This window comes from Homalodisca vitripennis, chromosome 2 (genome assembly GCF_021130785.1).
Source record: "Homalodisca vitripennis isolate AUS2020 chromosome 2, UT_GWSS_2.1, whole genome shotgun sequence".
Taxonomy (NCBI): Eukaryota; Metazoa; Arthropoda; class Insecta; order Hemiptera; family Cicadellidae; genus Homalodisca; species Homalodisca vitripennis.
Genome location: NC_060208.1, coordinates 110,376,265 through 110,397,819, shown reverse-complemented (window position 1 = coordinate 110,397,819; position 21,555 = coordinate 110,376,265). Strand labels below are relative to the sequence as shown.

Below are 21,555 nucleotides of genomic sequence, written 5' to 3'. Positions count from 1 at the left end.
AGGCATAATACTTTGGCAAGAAGTGGTATATTATATCAAAGATGTACTCTACAAGTAGTGGATTAGCTTGTGAAACATTAGACTAATAATACTCGAACTTATTGAAAGCTACGCTTCATAAAAACTTGAATCGAAATGTATTCTACAAGTACTAGTTACTTAGCTTGTGAAACGTTAATACTCGAAATTAGTGAAAGCTACGCCCTTAATTATCGTATTAAAGAAAAATCTTTAATACGGATGGGAAGAGTAAATGGCCAAAGCAAGATATTCACATAATTCCTCAACATACTTCAACTGATCTTTGATATTGTTTCTCGATAATATAGATGAATAATTCTAATTGATCATAAGAGATTATCTTTAACACGTGGTTCAATAAATTATGTTGAAATTAAAATTCCATTTCTAAAACGTTCTTGGCCTGTTTTATGTCATTTCATTTTCCCAAAATACTTTAATTATGTTGCAAAGTATACTACGCATTCTAAAGTGTTCTTACTCTGCATAAAAGTTGTTTAACAAACTTTTTCAACATATGTTCTATAAATTGTGGGCATCGGTTAAAAAAAAAATAAAAAATACTTTGCCTTCTTCAAAAACGACGAGCATATTCGGATTTGTATACAGAATAACAGTAGGATTCTGAAGACTCGCTACTAAATAATATTGGTCCAACGTTTAAAACTAATTTATTTTCAAAATTATTTGTTGTTTGGACCGTTAGTGCGTTAAACTCACAGGTATAGAAAAAGCCAAACTATAGTTTGATGAAGTAGAAATATGTACTTTTGAATTTTAATGAACTGTTTCCTTGTATTCCTTATTTGAGCCAATTTGGATCAATGTGGTAACATTAAGCAAGATATTGAATCTTCTTGTCAAGAGCCTACGTACCTAATTTCACATTTAAGGGCAAATGATTTTTCGTCAAATATAACATTAAAGCCAACGTCTTAGTCCCCTTTTGTAGTTCAAGTTTCACGACATTCTTGGAATGTCTTTGTACTTGTTACACTGCCGTACACAGGTTGTCCTGGCCCCCTCCTCACATTCGAATACCACATAAAACTACATTGATCAAATCCTTACTCAAAGTTATTATAAATGAATAATTGTTGAAATCGACAACATAATTCTATATGAGTGTTTTTTGTGTGTGAACGATATAAAATCGAATGTGTTGTATAACATTAAAATGTTCATAAATAAAATTTCATGTATTTTTACTGAAAGCTATTTACTAACCACCGACAATTTTTCGTCGTAATCGTATCGAAAAATAACAAGAGTTAGACAGAATGCATCGTTTTGGTTATAACAAATTTGAATCTACAAAATAGAACAAGGAACGATTGGATACAGTTTTACTTACATCCAACTCCCAAAGTGAGGTTCAGTAACAGCGAGTGTTGCAGACACCAGCGTGGAAAACACCAGAAGAATCCACGAGCACCAAAATATCGTCCACATCTTTATTCCAAATAATCGTTATCACATGTCCGAACCCACAACACTAACACAGAACGCTAAAATACACGCAATAAGCTTAGTATACTCCACAATTGAACTAATTCAAGTATGAAAACCGTCTAGTCGATAAACAAGTTGGAGAAATGCTCAGAAAAATTATTTCATATCATTCAATATTAAAATGTCAATATATAATTTAAATATTAAATATTCAAAAGGTTATATTGACACATAAATTAATTTGTTATTTATTTATACTAAATTATAAATTGAAATATTAGTACATGATGTATGTATGCATATTCAGTCATTTATTAAAGACTGTAGGAAATTCTTTGTAATTTTCTGCCAGTTTCGACTACGTGATGGGAGCGCGTAGGAACACGTCTCTAGACAATACAACTACGTGCTCTCCTGGCGGTGGTCGCCGCGCAACTGAACGCTTGGCTCGGCCCATGCTCCCCGCGCTTGTTTTTCTTCTTCTCTCTTCCCGCGGACCACCTGGCTTTTATTTACTGCGGTCCAATCAATTCGGAAATCCTAATGAATTGAATTTATAACCTACAATCTGGAAGGCGTTTCGGTTTCTAGCCGCCATCCGTATGCATATCCGGCCTAGATGCGGTTGCGATCTTCCAAACGAATTTTCATTGAAATAAATTGTATTGGTTGTTAAGTTTTTTTCAACTTAAAGAAGTAACAAAAAGGGTGTATTTTTGAAAATGTGTGTAATCATTGTTGAATAAGTTCAGTAGGGGATGAAATAATTGAATTTATAATCATCCTTATTAAAAAATAAACTCCACATAATCTAATGTAGCAAACAGTCGATGAATGATCCAATTCTAGCTATCACGCTGACATTTGATCTATTCATTTTGACGATTGTTCATATCTCCAAAAGAAGTTCAGACACCTTTTGGAGCGTGCTTTTGACACAGTTTGGTAGACGTTATGACACACGTAGCCGAGTAATCACACGCACGCTTAAGGGTGCTTTTAGTGCTGGAGCAATCCCTTGACGGAGGGAAATTAGTAAATAGTATTAATCTTTTTATGACCACACGTAGAAGGAATTATAGTTTTAAATTTGTTAATAGGATTAAAAATTATAGTCACTGTACGTTTGTGATTCAAAATTGCATTGTACCATTTTTAAAACGCCACTTTTTTGAGTAAACAATGGCTAAAACAAGTGCAGATACACTTACTAATTCTCTCCTTTGGGCCGAGCTCAAATTATCGTTACATTTATTTAACAATAAATATTCACAGTCCACAATTTCAGGATACGGTACACAGTCATATACAATATTAATATAATCATTAGCTGAGTGTTAGCGAATTCTATCACTCGATAGGTGGAAAAAGTTCATTTCTGTCTGTAAACAAACAGAACACAATCATGTAATATTTTAACATATGATTTAGTAACACTTTGTAGTCTAAGTAACTCTGCGCAAAATATATCAAGAAAGATATCATCTGAAGTCTTAAAATTTTGCATAAAACACAGATAAGAATGAGTTATATGCTGGTGCATTTCGATCTATGGATTGTAAGACATCTAATAACTTCGAGATATTTATAGTAATTCGTTAGATCGTTAATTGTATGGAGAACAATTCTTGACTCCACACCCCATACCTTCCATCAGTGGCAAAACCTAATATTCTTGAAGAGCTAATTGAGATGTATTATTTATTGACTTTAAAAGAATTCTACGATCACAATATACTGCAATACTGTCAGCTTCTTACTTCCTGTACGGAGTTCTGCACGTGCTATTCTGAATGACAAAGTGTACATTTACAAAGCGTACTGAGTTCATTCATCCGTATCGGGAGGTATCCCCAACTCTGCAACTAAAACTGTCTCGTTGCACAACACCCCGTAGCCAAAATTTAAATTAGCGATTAGTTAAAATGTTGATATATTTTTTTACTCTAAATACAAGATTTTCAAAACATTTTGTTAATAATTTAAAATTAATTTCATCGTGAAAGTTCTAAACGTAATCACTCCCCCTCACATGATTAGTGTATGTCTCAACACCGGACTGCAGTTTTGGTCAAATCTTCTATAGTTTTTGCTTAATGTTTGTGAAATTCCCTTCCTACCAACCACCAGTGCATATCGTCTATTGTTTGCTGCTACTTTGAAGATGGCATAGAGCAGATGAATGGCTTATTTTAGATGCCCTGAACTATGCTATTGCTGATATATTCGTGTTTGAATAATTGTGTGTTGTATTTATGTGTAGATGAGACCTATTTATTGAAATAATGTCACGTACAGAAATTGAATGATACTTTTTAGTTTATTGACTGTTTATTATGGTGTATGTATTTTTATTTAAATGCGGGGTAAATTTGGAAAGGAATAAAGAAAGGACCACGTGGATCAAACTTTGCCTGTTCGAATAAATATTTGTCATTTCAAAAACTTATACAGTCTGAAATAGTCTAACTTTGCACCACTGGGCTGATGTTATTGTCAAACGCAATTGGAGAAATTATAGGACAAGTTATGAATACCTATTTAATAATCATCTTTTTGCGAGCAAACATGGTAACACACAATGAAAGTAGTTGCATTGCCCACCGGTGAGAAGATGTAACATTATTATAACATACCAACTGACAGGCAGAATTAATTAAAATCACTGTTACTTTTTTGGTATGCATTTTGAGAACTGCTTTAGGTAAAATATACAAATTCAGTATGGAATTCAGTACGGTCTTTATCATATGACCGTCTATGAAGAATCAGTACTCAAATCTAAATTAAGTATAAGACATTGTGAGAATCATTCATGTGTTAAAAAGGAATTTTGGACTACCCAACAAAATTCATATTTAAAGTTTTTCTCATAATCATGTGACACATGGCAAAAATAGTATATCGCCAACTGAGAGCCTCATAAAATCTTGACAAAAGCTTTAACGATGCTGAATAATTAATTGCATAGTATTGAATATAATGCTATACTAAATTAGTAGGAAAATCTGCTATTGCCTGGAATAGCAAATAACGTATTATTATATTAACAAACTTAGTTAAATAAAGCTTTTATAAACTTCACGACTAGTTATATTTATTCCGATAATTTTTAAGAAAGGAATAATTTTACTTGTTTCTATAATGTTCTATTATGCCTAAATAATAAGCACCTATTTTATACACTTTAATTAATTAAATACGTCTACTACGTGTGACCTTTTAGCTCTCTATTTTCGCATACGATATTCTCGAGCTGGCACCAAGTCAGCATACAACACACAGACAGAGTAAATTTTCATCTAGAGAGGTTTGGTGAGCATGGGTTTGGAGACAGTGAGACTTGGGAAAATGAACACAGTGAGTCGGTTAAGACAGATAATGTAGTAAAGAAGTGATGTAATATATATTAGTATACTAATATTATATTATGTAATATTTTACAATATAATATAAATTATTACATAATATTATTAAACTAATATATATTATATCACTTCTTTACTATATTAAGTATCTGTCTTAAAGAACTTGAGACACTGTATTCATCCTCCCAAGTCAAAATGTCACCCAAACCCATGCTCACAAAACCTCTCTAGATGAATTTACTCGGTCCGTGTGTATATATAATATAGTGCATAATACTTAAATGTACAGCTAACACAACTTTTGTATATTAAATCTCTTAAGTCATTTCTCCAATAATGGTGGTTTGGAACTCATACTAAATTGCAGGTTCTTTTTATTACTGAGTTAACACAAGAGCCAATCGATTTTAAAAGACATTACATGGAACATATACGCCCATTTTTCACAACACCTATCTATGGGCCATTAAAAAGATGTTTTAAATTCCACTAGCTTCCACTAGGAAAACAAGGGAAACAATTATTATTTTCAATTTATTATTTAAGCTACATTTATTTTTAACTTGGTCATCGAGCGTTTGAAATCAGAATATTTAAATAAAATTACTGAATCAAGAAATAAGTATCTCAAATTGTAAATACGAAACTGTACTGACAATACTGTACTCCATAAAATCTGTGGTGACGTGAATAAAAACACTCATTTGCTCTCCTGGGTTGCGGTCCACAGGTTTAGTGGAGTGCGGAACAAGCAATTGCCACGGTTTCACAATAATTTAAACCTATCAACTAGCAAATTGTCGGAGTTAATTGACAACATAGCCGTGGCCGGGCGGAGGAAAGCGGCTTAGCGACAGGACGACATGTCGCCCAGCAGGATTACCTCTGCCGGCCCACACTCTTGTCTCCTCCTGACATGACAATGTAGGAGAGGATAGCAGAGACTCATAACACAAGGTGGCGTGGGTGGACACGAGTGGAACGCCTTGATTCACTCTAATATCAAATCTAATCATCTCCACTATAGTCGGAATGGATTATCGGAGCGAGGAACAACACAATTGTAAGTTTTGTGATTGTTAATACTGATTATACAATACGGTCTAGGGGCCGAGAGCCAAATGGCACTGTACAAGCACAAAACCTCGGGTTCCTTGCAAACGATAGAGGAATATATCCTAATAAAGAATTCGTTCGTCAGTCACGCTAATATCGTTGGAGGTCGAAATGAAAGAGTGTCGAAAGGGTTGAGAACTTCAAACTAAATTTTTTACAGATTATATTTTCCTAGCTTCATACACCTAAAACCGACCATCAAACACATAAATGATAGATATGGCATGGGCAGATGACTATATAAAAGGACAAAAGTCACTACTTTAATTGTCTGTTATATGTGGTTAGTTGACGCTAAAGTAACACTTGTTTAAGTGTCTGACAGTTGGTTTAAGTGTTTCGACCTAAGAAAAATATGATGTTTGAAATAAATTATTATTTAATATTTCTAACTCTTTCGATGCCCTCACATTTCGATCTCCACCAAAACTAGCGTGACTCATGGTTGATTTCTTTCTTAGGTGGAATTTCTCAATCGACTTCTAGAAAAATAAGGTTTTGTGCCTATACAATGTAAGGAAGAGCTTGGCTCCGAGACTGACGTTACTTGTTGAAATTAAATAATTGTTTATTTATTAAGAGCCTATACACTTTTAATACAATAATTTCAAATTTTCAGTGACCCAACAACTTACAAAATATTATAATTTATAATTACCGCTGCAATTACAGAAATGCACAAAAGTGCATTCGAAGTTTTAAGATAAACCGTATTTGTTTATTTTACATTTCGTCTCCCTCATTTTAAGGTAATATAATGTTGCGTGTATTAGGCCTAAGGAAATATAAACACAATCAATTGTTTATTTTTGTGAAAAGTCTGTATAATCTATGGGTTTATTTCTTTCCTTTTAGGAACTGGTCAATTGAGAGTAACTTTCAGGTTAGTTCAGAAGTACATACACTCTTACATACGATTTTCTACTATACAAACACATTTTCCTACCAACTGACTGATTTTGCGTACATAACTATTAATGGGGTTTACAAAAATCGGACAAGTTACGTGGTTTAGGAGGAACGTCCACTAGAAGAGCTACTTCGACAGATTTACCAAAACAATCCCGTAACATACTCAAAACGCAGGATCTGTTATTGTGTTTAAACTAACAAAAATTTTAAAAACAATTCGGTTTAAAACTTACACGAAGAAGATTTTCACAAGACATTAAACAATGGATAATCATCGGTAATATTTAAAATTTAATATACCACCATCTATATCTGGTTCTAAGATTAATCACAAACCATTATAATAGAGGTGTCTGATAATAAGTAAGGTTTGGAAGCAAGTGGAGAGATTAGGATTGTGCTCCTCTTCTCTAATGCTAATGTTCAGTGACAATATGCTGTACAAGTTTATAAAATATTAAAGCGGCATATTAAGAAAATTAAATTCTAACAATAGAAATCGAATATTCTTAAATATTTTGAAAGAATTTTACGTCAGGAGCGTAAATATAACTTCATTTTGGTAATAGAGGAAGGAAGACAAAACTACACGTTTGTAGTTACTCAAAATTACAAGTATAATATTACACGTTTGTATTTGCTATTACAGAGTAACAATATTTCTCGGTAATAGCTAGACAGATTGCAGAGTTGTTCTAATTATCACATTTAGATGACGTTGTAACGGTAAATATGAGTAAATTTGAGCTTCATTAGTGCATTCACCAGTCATAATAGATAAGTGGGCTGTATCCTTGTTACAAGGTGCGATAGCCTGTTTTATGCAAATACTCTTAATTAATACGCAAATACGCTTAACAGCAAAGCAACCAATAGCGAACGAGCAAAAATTCTGTAGTTTTAAGTGGGGTCCAAACCATGGGGATTACAGTTATGATAGTTGCCGAAGTCCCGTGTACAAGACCAAGTTCTCTTCATAGACGTAAGACCATCAGGACATGTGTACAAGGCTCCAAACGTCAAATTCTAATAACACAGTGCCCACGTCCTGAAGGACACTTAGGGATATGTAGTGCGGACTCATTCATTACACGGAAACTCGATTATAAAACGACCTAACTTCAAATAACCCTTCAAAACCTGACTTGCCTGACCGCACCACAAGTCTTAGCTAGCACATAACTTCAGAATGAATGTACCAACTGCCGTCCACTTAAACAATGTTATCAGCAAGAGCTCCAAAGGCTACTTGTCCGGTCTCTGGACTGGAGAAGGTCCTGGAGTCCAGAGACTGACAATGGGAAAGCTGAGACAGGACAGCTGAAGAGAGAACAGTAGCTAGACAGATAGTATCGGATCGGAGCTCCGCAGATCTGACGATTATATGCAAATCGCAGTTCTCTGTTGTAAGTCAATACCTATTGTGTGTCCACCGTACACTCCCAGTCTGTTTAACGAAGCGCTTGATCTGCTTGTAAGGCTCCTTGCGGATTTGGGCGTAGGCCACTACAGTCTGTTATCAATAATCAACTGAGTTAGGAGACCGACTTAGTCCAAACTAAATATGAGTGCTATGATTAAAATATGTGAGTATATCTAGTTTTGAAGTTCGGTAAGGTCGGTTGTTTCTTGGAAAAACTCGAGAAATATTACTAATCACAGGTGGTAGCTTGCATAGAACTCCTACGATTTTCCTCTATCTGAATAAAGTAAGAATAACAACATGCCTGCATTTTTAGTAGGCTGCTCTAAAACCAGTTGTAAATGGAAAACTACCCTTTTTATCAATGATGTGTACAACTTGACATCGAAGGAGAAAGTTAGTTTGAAATAAGAAACTGGACTTCAAAAATAGATCCTAGCCTCAAAACTATTAAAAGTCCTATATTAGAGACTTATGTAATCAATGATTTATGAATGAAGTGGGAGTGTTAAAAAAGAAAGTTCCGAAATTAAGTAATTGAGATACCTTATTAACATGTTTGCTAGGGTACAATGCCGCAATCCTTGGCTTGATTTTTGTTTCAATCCCTATGATTGATTGCTTGTTGGCACAACTAGAAAGGTTGGGACGCAGTTTTATCAACGTCTAATCTAATGGAACGTCCCAATTACAGTGGATTAAAATGAAAGTTGTGCGAAACAGAATGCACAGTACAATTTGGTTTGTAATAAAACGTACACAACGTGGAAGTACTCTAAACTACTGAATGCCACAACCTGATATCCTTAATTTATACGATAATTTGATTTTGACGTAGGAACTGGTAGCATATATGTGTATTTCACTAGTATATATTACAAGATGGCCTTAAGAGATAGAGGAAAACAATTGATGGCGTAAATAGGTGATTTTCTAAATTTTAAAACAGACTATTACTAACAAATTCAAAGAATATTTCCATAATAGAAACTATATGAAGCATTCCTTAGAAGCTAGATTTATTGCTGTCTTATACAAACATTCTTGAAAAATTAAATTAAATTATTAAATGTGATAATCTAATATTTACATGTTTAGATCGACGATTTAAACTTCAAACCGGCCACTATCAAGCAAAAATATAATCTTTTGTCAATTGGCCAGTTCCTAAAAGCAAAGTACATAGGAGTCTTGCAAAGTAAAACATATCCTTAAAAATGATTTTCCATCCTTGCCCGATAGTTGGAAGTAAATTACAATTCTGAGTTACTGATGTTAGATTCTGAAAAACTTTAAGGTTAGATTGTATAATTGCTAAATGTATCATATACTAGCTGACCCGGTGAACTTCGTTTCACTTAACTCTTAACATAAACCATATTAATTTAAACCCTAATTATGTATTGCAGAACCGGTAACTTTATAAAGGCATCATCATCATAGTGTAGGCCATGCTATGGCATCTTAGAACTGTTCAAAATTCTATGAATACAGCGCCTTCTACACCGCAGCTGTTGAACAATGCCACAATAATTAATAAAAATAAACATACTGTAAAGGTGTCTTTAAAAAGTTGTTTTAAATTTCTTTCAGATCGCTTTGTTTTTATACTTAATTGGCTGAATTCCTTTGTAACGTGATAGTCACTTTCCTTTAAATTGATTGATTGATTTGTTTTTATAGAAGAAGAACTTTTACAATGTATTGTCCCTTTGGCAAAAAGTGGATAGAACGGCAGAATAAAACAACTACCTGTCCCAGTTGCACTAAAAAATTGTTAAGATGCGACGAATGTTTGACAATAACCGCTGATACTTTCAACTTTTGTATCAAATGCGGTCACAATTTGAGCCGCATAATAAGAATTAACAGGGCCAAGGAACAAAACAATCAAGTGAAACATCAATATTGTTATCAAAACCGAAGTTCGTCTCAACAATGCTATCATCATCATCATCATCTGAAGGAATAACATTTTCAGAACTTAATTTAACTGGTGAAGAATTAAAATATTTGGATGAGATAGAAGAAAATCAGGAGCACAACATCAGCAATATTCTGACTCTGCCAGACTTGTCCGAGTCACAGAGGTCTCCCGCCACACCGTCAGGTCCTAGCGAGCAAAGTGAAGACATCATTAGCAAGCCGGGTTTATAAATAATTTTGATATAGAGGTGGAGTTTAACATTTAATTTTAAACCCTCATCATTCGAAAGTTATATTGTTTAAAGATTCAAGTGCCGAGAAATTTAAGAAAATATGTTTCTTACCATAAAGACTGATCAATATATGTTTAATTTGATTTGTCGGCACTATAATCGATTTCTGGATCGTAGGAGAATGCTGCTCGTTCCAGCTTAACAGGAGCATTGCGTTTGCGGAATCGGTCAATTTCCTTTTCCGGGGCTCGCTGCTGTTGTGATCGATGTGCCCGAACTCGTTGAATTCTTTGTCTATCCACTTCATCCTGATTTACTGTAGAACGCAAATGTACCATACCAATACGACTGTTATCATTATCAGTCTCTTGCTGGTCATCAGTGCGATTAGCGCGTGAGGTAGCTCGCCGCAAATTCGATCTACTTCGACGACCTATGTTAGGTCGTTTTCTTCTCGGCATTGTAAGCAGTATCTAATAATTATGTTTTCTTGCACTAATAATGTTAACCTATAATGGCGACAGCTTTTTTTTTACCCAAAATTGCATGCAGTAGTAAGGAAACATATGATACTGAGACACTTCGTCATTATTGTATTTGCTACAGCTGTTAAATTAAATTTAGTTAAACATGAACATCAATCGTTTGACAGGTAAGGAACAATTTGTATAGGAAAATCAGATTGTCGTTTTTAGTATTTTCCTTGCAATATTGTTATATTTTCTCAACGTTTAAACCTTCCTTGGACTTCCACGAACATTTCAAGACCAAATTTAGCCAAATCGGTTCAGCCGTTCTCGAGTTTTAGCGAGACTAACGAACGGAAATTCATTTTTATTTATATAGATAACTGGCGATTTGCCTCCTCTTTGCATAAAATATAAATTCTTATCACTTTTACAAGAATGGAAATAGAACATCATATGTGCATGATCTAAAACTATATAAAAATATATTAGTACAGCTTTTGACAGTATAATCTGTTATTTATGTAATCTTAATGTAACGGTCAATGTAATTGTAAATTTGCATTGGATTAATGTGTATAATTTTAATGCATATTGAGTCTTTGCAGCGACAGATCTTAACAGGCTACTAATGAAGCACGAAGACCGACCATACCGCGGTGACAGTGACACCAACAACCGGTATCTATATGGCATCAGACAGCGAGTTATACAGCCACTGAAGCGTGGGATCTCTGCAGTGCCAATCTGATCATCCTTGACCTACTTATGTATATTTGATCCACCTTACACGACTTGGCCATACCACGGTGACAGTGACACCAACAACCGGTATCTATATGGCATCAGACAGCGAGTTATACAGCCACTGAAGCGTGGGATCTCTGCAGTGCCAATCTGATCATCCTTGACCTACTTATGTATATTTGATCCACCTTACACGACTTGGCCATACCACGGTGACAGTGACACCAACAACCGGTATCTATATGGCATCAGACAGCGAGTTATACAGCCACTGAAGCGTGGGATCTCTGCAGTGCTAATCAGATCATCCTTGACCTACCTACTTCTCATCCACCGTTACAAAACTTGTCATACCGCGGTGGCAGTGACACCAACAACCGGTATCTATATGGCATCAGACAGCGAGTTATACAGCCACTGAAGCGTGGGATCTCTGCAGTGCCAATCTGATCATCCTTGACCTACTTATGTATATTTGATCCACCTTACACGACTTGGCCATACCACGGTGACAGTGACACCAACAACCGGTATCTATATGGCATCAGACAGCGAGTTATACAGCCACTGAAGCGTGGGATCTCTGCAGTGCTAATCTGATCATCCTTGACCTACTTATGTATATTTGATCCACCTTACACGACTTGGCCATACCACGGTGACAGTGACACCAACAACCGGTATCTATATGGCATCAGACAGCGAGTTATACAGCCACTGAAGCGTGGGATCTCTGCAGTGCTAATCTGATCATCCTTGACCTACTTATGTATATTTGATCCACCTTACACGACTTGGCCATACCACGGTGACAGTGACACCAACAACCGGTATCTATATGGCATCAGACAGCGAGTTATACAGCCACTGAAGCGTGGGATCTCTGCAGTGCCAATCTGATCATCCTTGACCTACCTACTTCTCATCCACCGTACAAAACTTGTCATACCGCGGTGGCAGTGACACCAACAACCGGTATCTATATGGCATCAGACAGTGAGTTATACAGCCACTGAAGCGTGGGATCTCTGTAGTGAACAGATAGACAGAGAACCTTTATGGTACTTAAAGCGGTGGCAGTGCTACCAATCAACCGGTATATATGGCATCAGTTTATACAGCCACTGAAGCGTGGGATCTCTGCAGTGCCAATCTGATCATCCTTGACCTACCTACTTCTCATCCACCTTACACAACTTGTCATACCGCGGTGGCAGTGACACCAACAACCGGTGATCTATATGGCATCAGACAGTGAGTTATACAGCCACTGAAGCGTGGGATCTCTGCAGTGCCAATCTGATCATCCTTGACCTACTTATGTATATTTGATCCACCTTACACAACTTGTCATACCGCGGTGGCAGTGACACCAACAACCGGTATCTATATGGCATCAGACAGCGAGTTATACAGCCACTGAAGCGTGGGATCTCTGCAGTGCCAATCTGATCATCCTTGACCTACTTATGTATATTTCATCCACCTTACACAACTTGGCCATACCACGGTGACAGTGACACCAACAACCGGTATCTATATGGCATCAGACAGCGAGTTATACAGCCACTGAAGCGTGGGATCTCTGCAGTGCCAATCTGATCATCCTTGACCTACTTATGTATATTTGATCCACCTTACACAACTTGTCCATACCACGGTGACAGTGACACCAACAACCGGTATCTATATGGCATCATACAGTGAGTTATACAGCCACTGAAGCGTGGGATCTCTGCAGTGCTAATCAGATCATCCTTGACCTACCTACTTCTCATCCACCTTACACAACTTGTCCATACCGCGGTGGCAGTGACACCAACAACCGGTATCTATATGGCATCAGACAGTGAGTTATACAGCCACTGAAGCGTGGGATCTCTGCAGTGCTAATCAGATCATCCTTGACCTACCTATGTTCTCATCCACCTTACACAACTTGTCATACCGCGGTGGCAGTGACACCAACAACCGGTATCTATATGGCATCAGACAGTGAGTTATACAGCCACTGAAGCGTGGGATCTCTGCAGTGCTAATCAGATCATCCTTGACCTACCTACTTCTCATCCACCTTACACAACTTGTCATACCGCGGTGGCAGTGACACCAACAACCGGTATCTATATGGCATCATACAGTGAGTTATACAGCCACTGAAGCGTGGGATCTCTGCAGTGCTAATCAGATCATCCTTGACCTACCTACTTCTCATCCACCGTACACAACTTGTCATACCGCGGTGGCAGTGGCAGCATCAACCGGTATCTATAAAGCATGATAGACAGAGAACATTTATGGTACTTAAAGGGCGGCTAAATCACGGATACAAGTTTTACATACAAACTGATTGGCTGTTACAACAAACGGACTTAATTGGTTCCACATCGAACTATCGGAATTTCTCTTTGTATATTACTCTAAACATTCTTTCTACAGCTTATCCCCATCTTTTTATGTTACATGTTATACGGAATATATATATATATATATATATATATATATATATATATATATATATATATATATGCTATACTGTTATAATGCTATACTGTACTCCTAAGCCGACGTGATACTGTCTGGAAACCGACTAAATCCAGTCCCCTTGTCTTTTGCCCCAAGCGTTTATTGGAGAATTATCGTAATTTGACAAAAGACCATCAACCAAGGATAGTTATATAAACTATTACTGACAATGAATAGATGAGAATAAATCCTTAACTCAACACTGGTTACATCTATGATGAGGTGCTTCTGGGAGACGGTTGCGTCAATGGAATATTCTGAAAGCCACCGGACGACAACGCAGAGTCTATAATCTTCAGCTACTTCTAGATCGTAAGATGAAATCATGACGAGAGTACCATAGAGTACAATATCTCAGATATTTCTGACAGCCTCGTGATCTGTTTTGAGGCCAGTTATAATCCCACTCACCCTCCTGTTTGTTTTTCTCTCTCAATCGAACTCAACGCTTCAATTGTCCATAGTCGCTGAAGCTCTTCTTAAGTACGAACCCCCATTTGCCTAAGTAAGTTGTGCCTGTCAGCTATGAACATTCCATTCGATCTTGGTTGTAGATGGTCTTAGGTATTTTTACACTTAACAGTTTTGAAAATTACGCAGCGAAGATAAAATCTAGTGAGATAACTCTTCCCAGTTTAATTTTCTTTACATTCGACTGATAAAAAAGACGCTTGTAGGCAGCGACGAAAAAATTATACAAAACAATGTATAATACACTGGAATGTTGACGGATCATTGCTTACTCATGAGTCTTAGATATTACTTAATAACACGAGACGGAAACAGCAGTTGCCGGGCTGATCCCAATCCTCTGCGCTCGTGGTTGTAGGGTGCGAGATGACTACCAGGCTATTCAGAAGTAATCTTATTTGCTAATAATATAGCTACGGAAACAAAAACTCTAATTAGAACTGTAACGCAGTGGCTGTGACACCAAACTTCTGGTTTGTCAGTGGATCAGACAAAGAGCAACACGGCTACTGAAAGGCGTGGCATGGTGGAATCGAGGAACCTGCCCGGTGCCAAGCTCGTTATCCTTGACCTAACTTTGGATCTTTGATCTCCCTTACATAGCTTTTTGTTGCAATTATTTCCTACCTACCATTAATTCGCATAACATGCTTTGGTATTTTATGCAACTGAGTATAAAGTAGTCTTGTTATTATATTTTTTAGAGAGAATGTGCATTTTTATTGTTAGCACGAAAAGAAGGAGAAAGTTACAGTTTTTGGATGAGACTTTTGCTGGACTACCGAATAGAATATAGTTATAGAACCGTAGTTAGGCTTTTTGCTAAATGTGAACTTGAGGGTTGAGGACTGATGTCAATCAGTACTGAAACAATGCTTATAAAACAGGGATAAATAGATTAAACGTATAATAATTTTAAAGCTTACTTACTTAAAAATAATAAACTGAAACTTAAGGTTACATGCTGAGTGTATGTGATTCCATGTAACACAATTCTAGGATATACGGTACTTATATTACAAAGATCAAAATAAATTGTTTTAACAACGTAAACTTTGAAATTTGATGCCGTCCAACGCTGAATACAGAATATTTAAATATTATCTTAAAAATGTAATGGTAGAAACAAATAAAGTCAGCTATTTAAGGGTTAAACTATTATAGTTCATATATTTTTGGAAGAACATTTGGAAGGTTTTGGAGATTATGTGGGATTAGCTTTATTGTTTGGATGAATGGAAGGAACATACGGCTCGGACTTCAAACGTGAATTGTCGATACAACTAACAAGGCAGGATTTGGAACTTGACTTATATGCTTTTCTTACAAAATGTATATGTGTATCGTACGTATATTACAAATTAAACATTTCAGAATATTTTTAATTTTTGCCATAAATAAGTTATAGACGAAGCGTTAATAATTATACTTTTTATAAATAAGATTAGTATTTTTCGTTCCTTTGAGATAAACCTGTAAAACTCACTATAAAAGTTAAAATGTCATTTTTGCGTGTCATTTTTTTATACAGAAGCCCTCCAAAGCCCTCATAATATAAGGCACGCTATCTCAATAATTTGTCTGTATATCGTTAGTATGTACAATAGAAGAAGCCTTATTTTTATGTCTGGAGTATGTAGAATCATGTATATTATATACAAATATATATATATATATATATATATATATATATATATATATATATATATATATATAGTATTTTCAGGAAGAGGTTGAGCTAAATACATATATATGACACTTTGTTCTAAGATTGTATTTTCACATAGTGAATAAAATAGCATTGCTAGTGTGTAACTATGTTAATTCATAAACATAAAGACGACGAATTCATTTTAGTTTTATTTATTGTGTTATAAATTTATGACATAATTTGCTAGTTAAAAAAGTCAGTGAAAACACATCGGTTAGTAGAGTGAAACGCCGCCTACCGCATCAGAATACGACGATCCAGTCAGAAATGGCAGCGTATAATGTACTTCACAATGTGTACCTAAAACAACCCGCCATTTCTGATTGGATAAACCTTTTTAGATGCTGTTTGCGGCATTCAACTTTACTAAGTGAGCTCTTTCAAATGAGGTATCACTCGACCCATGCTTTAATTTAAGATTTCCATGTTTTCCTCTGTGGGCCGTCCCCCCATGGTTGGCATGTCATGGTAATAGCAAGGAAAAATAGTTTACATAGCCATATGACACTGTACAAAGTTTATAGATGTTATCTGCTATGGTTTGTAAAATATTAAGACGTACCCAGACTTTTCAAACACCTTGTATATACTCGTACACATACACACACTCACTCACACGGTTGTTACAGACCATCCGTGTAGTATGTATAGCAGCTAAACAAACCGAGCTGCATAATTCGTTTCAACAGCCCCATTTTGACCTCAGAGAATTCATTAAAATTACGTTTTACCCGGAAAAGTTATCTTGTTCAAAAGGGCAACTTTTAGTGGGTAGGAGATGATTTTTGAACATTTTCAAATGGGAACATATGTCATCTGATCCCTTACTTTAAAGTACCTTGAGCATTTAGGCGCAAAATAACTGGCGAATATTATATTTATCCTTTTTAACAAGGTATGATAAAATGTCTTTTATTTAGTTTTTAATCATGCTGTCAACCCCCTTGCTAGGCACACCCATTTTTGGTATGATATTTATTACATACTCTATAAGGAAATATACTCGTAGAGTGGCGTAACTTTTTACCACATATTCTGATTTAAAAAATCATAAAATATTTATAAATTAAAAAACGCGAAAAGTCAAATTTTAAATAACAACCTACATTGCAAAAGTACACCTAAAATACTAAAATACTATTAAAGACACCCATGTTTTTGTATACCTTGTGTGATAGGGCTTTGTAAGCCATGTAGGACGTAAACAGCCTGAGTTCTTAGTTTACTCTGAGGATAATCAAACCTTGCCTCAGAACTTACAATTAAAGAGTGACCCATAGATTTGTACACAATAATTGTAAACTCCCTTTAAGTACTGCATTGAATCCTAGTTATACTCTCACAAAAATACGTTCACACCGCACGTTCCAATTACATGTTAATTAGTTTTAATGAAGAAACATCCAATGCATGTCAGTGTGTTGTTCTCCGTCAGTTTTTAGACAAGAAGCGCGTAAAGGTTGTTTCAAGGATATTAAAAACAACTAAAGTTGATGTCGTAAAAGTCCCGGAAGGTCGTTATAAACGATATTAAATGGGGGCATAAACTTCAATAGTATTATAAAGATCTTAATTTCATCAGTCAACGTACGGTATATAGGAATATTATGCTTGCGTATTATTGACAGAAATGTTAGCCGATGAAAGTTTGTTGATATGGAAACCATATCGATTTGTATATACGGCAAACTAAAATTGAATTAGGACAGTAACGAGAGTAGTATGGCAAGTGGATGTAGTTCTTTAAACAAGGTTTATCTTCAATCTTCCCAAGAAGAGCATTGTTAAAATGTTGTTTTAGGACTTTCTTATTTTTAAATCCAGATTTATGGTAATCCGTGTGCACTGTATAGAAAATCTTTCTTTCTGATAAAATGTATGAAAATTTCTCGGAGACTGCTTTAATTATTGAACTTACGCTTGCTTGTTGGCAGTAAAGGATAATATTTCATAAATATAATAAAATATTAAATAAAATCTTAATAGAAAAACGTGAAAATTGATTGTTTAAAAGCTTACTCTACTCGTGTCTCGAACCCACACAAAGGCGTCTTAATTAGTTGACACAGGTGACTAATTGGGGTTTCTCTCTTTATTGCCTCAGCTTGTTAATTATTTTACGCTACTAAAAGAGGTCTAATTGTACTAACAGTCTTTACTCATATTAAAAATGTATGTGTTCATTATTACCGAAAACTTAAGCTATATAAACAAAATCTAATATCTGATATTTCAATAACTGCGTTGTAAAAATATTTTATGTGAGTTTTTCTCCCTTTCGAAATTTTGAAGACTTTTCAAAACATTTACAGTAAACAACATTAACATTAGTAAACATTATTACAGTTGATTAAATAGTTATTATAAAATTTATTGGGATAAAATACGACAGTTTAAAATTATTCATACGTCTCTAAGTTTCCTTTACTTAATTCTGACTTGTCTCATAAAATATTCCTAATTATCAAAACTAAATCAAGTGTTATAATTTTAATTGAGTTGCTCTCTCGAAATCTCTTATTTATTCATAGCTAATTATAAAAACTTAACTTTTTAAAACACCGAGTTTTATTAGAAAATTACGTTTTTAGTATTGTAGAAACATATTATCAAAGATATAATTAAAACAATGCCAACAAGTTTGATTAAAATATTGATTTATCAGGTAATATTTTAGTATATTTTATTTAAATTTGATATTTTCACATATATAATTATTTCTAACTGGATTGTTAGTATTTCTCTATTCTATCTACGAAACGTATTAAGAAATCACCACACAAATTTATTAGTACATCAGAACTTACAGTCATGAAGGCATCTCATTCATAGTTATATATTGTAGTGATGTTAACCTATCTCCGACTGAATTGTAACAACGTTTTAAGAAACCCCCAAAACCTTTGTTATGTAACACATCACTATTGATATAGTCAGTGGCATGCTGTGTCAGAGTGACCAGAAAAAAGGCGGCTCAGCTTGATCGATTCGCTCTAAGTACACACATTATAGGAGTGATCAACAATTATTGTGGTTTTAATGCAACTACAATTTATATAACACTATCTGATGAAACCAGATGGAATATTTTTATGAATAATGCAACAATAGAAAGAAGAAACCAATATTATTATAGCAGCACAATAAATAAAACAAACCTTAAACGAGATAACCGATACCTAAGAGACAATGTAAAACACATCAAACTAAATGTGATGATAAATAATCTGAACTAAAAATTACACTAAAACACAATGGTAGGTATAAACCTACCAAGTGCTGTGTGGGTTTCTGCTAGGGTATTGTAATAGAAACGCATATTACATTTATCTTGACAGTCTTCACGCGGTCAGCTATATAGCGGAATGGAAAAGTTAGTAAGCGGTTTAAAAAGATTTTAAACTATCCCTGATAGTTGAGTAATCGGTTCCGTGTTCGAATCTCGAGTAGGGCCCGAGATTTCCGCTCCCTAAAAATATTCAGTTGAGACTGTCCCGAGAATTGTGATAAAATTTTCCGAGCTAGAACTCTAGGCAATCCAATAATTAGACGCTTTCTTAGTTCTATTATGTGTAAAATCTGGTTTTGATAATTAACACAACGTGTGTTTAGGACCGCTTAACCATGATCTACTCAAACTACATTTATCTTTGAGTAACTAAAATAGAGAAACCAGAAAAGTACTGGAAAGTAGATTGAATAGTTAACAGATAGCATTTGAACATATTACTGTCTTAAAAACTAATGTACACACCATGACGCTCATTCTCGACATTTACTGCTGCTACTTCACTTTTAACTTCGTGCATTACGGCTCTCATAACACGGCATCCGTGTAAACTTACAGTATTGGAGAGTATCTTGTTAATCTCTTTCTATTTTTGGTTCGTTTATTGCAGCTTAGTTAGCAATTTATTTTTTACTATCCTATTGATGGTTCAATTTATTAATTTTCCATGTTGTTGATTCAATTCCTAATTGTTCTGTTAACACCCGCTGGCCGCAGTCCTGTGTTAGGATCAGTATGAAGAGAGGAGTTTATACCGTATATAACGGACAGTACTAACAAATGTGTTACTGAGACGCTAGTCTGCTGGCTCTTTAAAGTCGTGCGAAAGTTAGCTCTCCTTTAAATTGACACAAAACCAAATAAACTGAGATTTAAAAAAGTGTTTTTCTCAAAAAAGAAACATTACGAAAGTTTACGGTAAATGCTTGATATGACAACCCAACTTTTAATTCTTCTTCAAATAAAGACTGATAATAGGATCAATAAAATACAAAACCAAAAACAATCTAAGGTTTAGAGAAATTACTCACATCCAGGTTCCGTTGAATTTCTTGTACCGCATTCGTAAAGGAACCAGCCCTGGGGTTATCCAGAGAAGGATGAGTAAGAAAAGAACTCTCCACATGTTGATCAAAATATCCAAAATCACTGCACAACATTGGAATCACAACACAAAGATCTGTTCTTGCTGTAACGGCTGTTCATGGTCGGATGTAACTTTATCAATTTTAGCAGATTATAAAATACGCGAATTCAAATATCTCGCGGAACATTTCCGCGAATTCTCGCGCACACTGCGGACCGACTCTCCCGGAGGCAGCTCCAAGACTGGCGGACGGGCGGTCCCTCTCCACGACCCGCGACTCCGGAGTAGTTTCCCGTGTCCGCCCAGAGAATGTGCCGCCACTAGAGGACTGGTCTCGCCACCGCCGAGATAAATTAGGTTTGACACTTCCTCTTTGTTAACCTCAACTTCGTTTAGGTTTATTGATATTTCGTGTACCCGTCCCATCCAGGATGTGAAAACGTATCTTACGATAGTTAGATAATTCTTCTGGCATGCTCACTTCATGTCAGTCTAGCATACCTTACTTGGTATTCTTTTAATGTTGCATGGATAAGCTTGAGATTGTGTAAATACTTCCCTAAGAAAACTTGTAATAAAGATGAACTTTAATTGTTACACACATTTTAAGATCTTTCTACAGAACATTAAACCGAGCTAGCCAAATTGCCAGCCAATTGTAGTATGCCGCACCGTAATTACTCCATAAATAGTATATCTCTACACTTTTCACCAAATGGTTTCTATCACTAGCCTCTGAAAGTTTTCCAACGCAAACTTATGACTGCTTTCCATGGGTAATCAGTTCCATGCTTACATGATGTAGC

At 35.4% G+C, this 21,555-nt stretch overlaps 1 protein-coding gene across 2 annotated transcripts in view; it reads right to left on the bottom strand.

Annotated features, from left to right (window-relative positions):
- Positions 1–21,003, bottom strand: part of LOC124354583 (protein Wnt-5a-like) — a 194,961-nt gene extending 173,958 nt beyond the window's left edge. Inside the window, exon 1 of one of the 2 annotated variants that reach the window (XM_046805151.1) lies at positions 20,694–21,003. In XM_046805151.1, coding sequence (XP_046661107.1) covers positions 20,694–20,788 — 95 coding nt within the window. In that variant the 5' untranslated portion in view covers positions 20,789–21,003. Of the gene's footprint in view, positions 1–1,375; positions 1,892–20,693 lie in introns of those variants that run through there. The other variant, XM_046805150.1, reaches the window with a different exon arrangement.
- Positions 21,004–21,555: the final 552 nt, after the last annotated feature.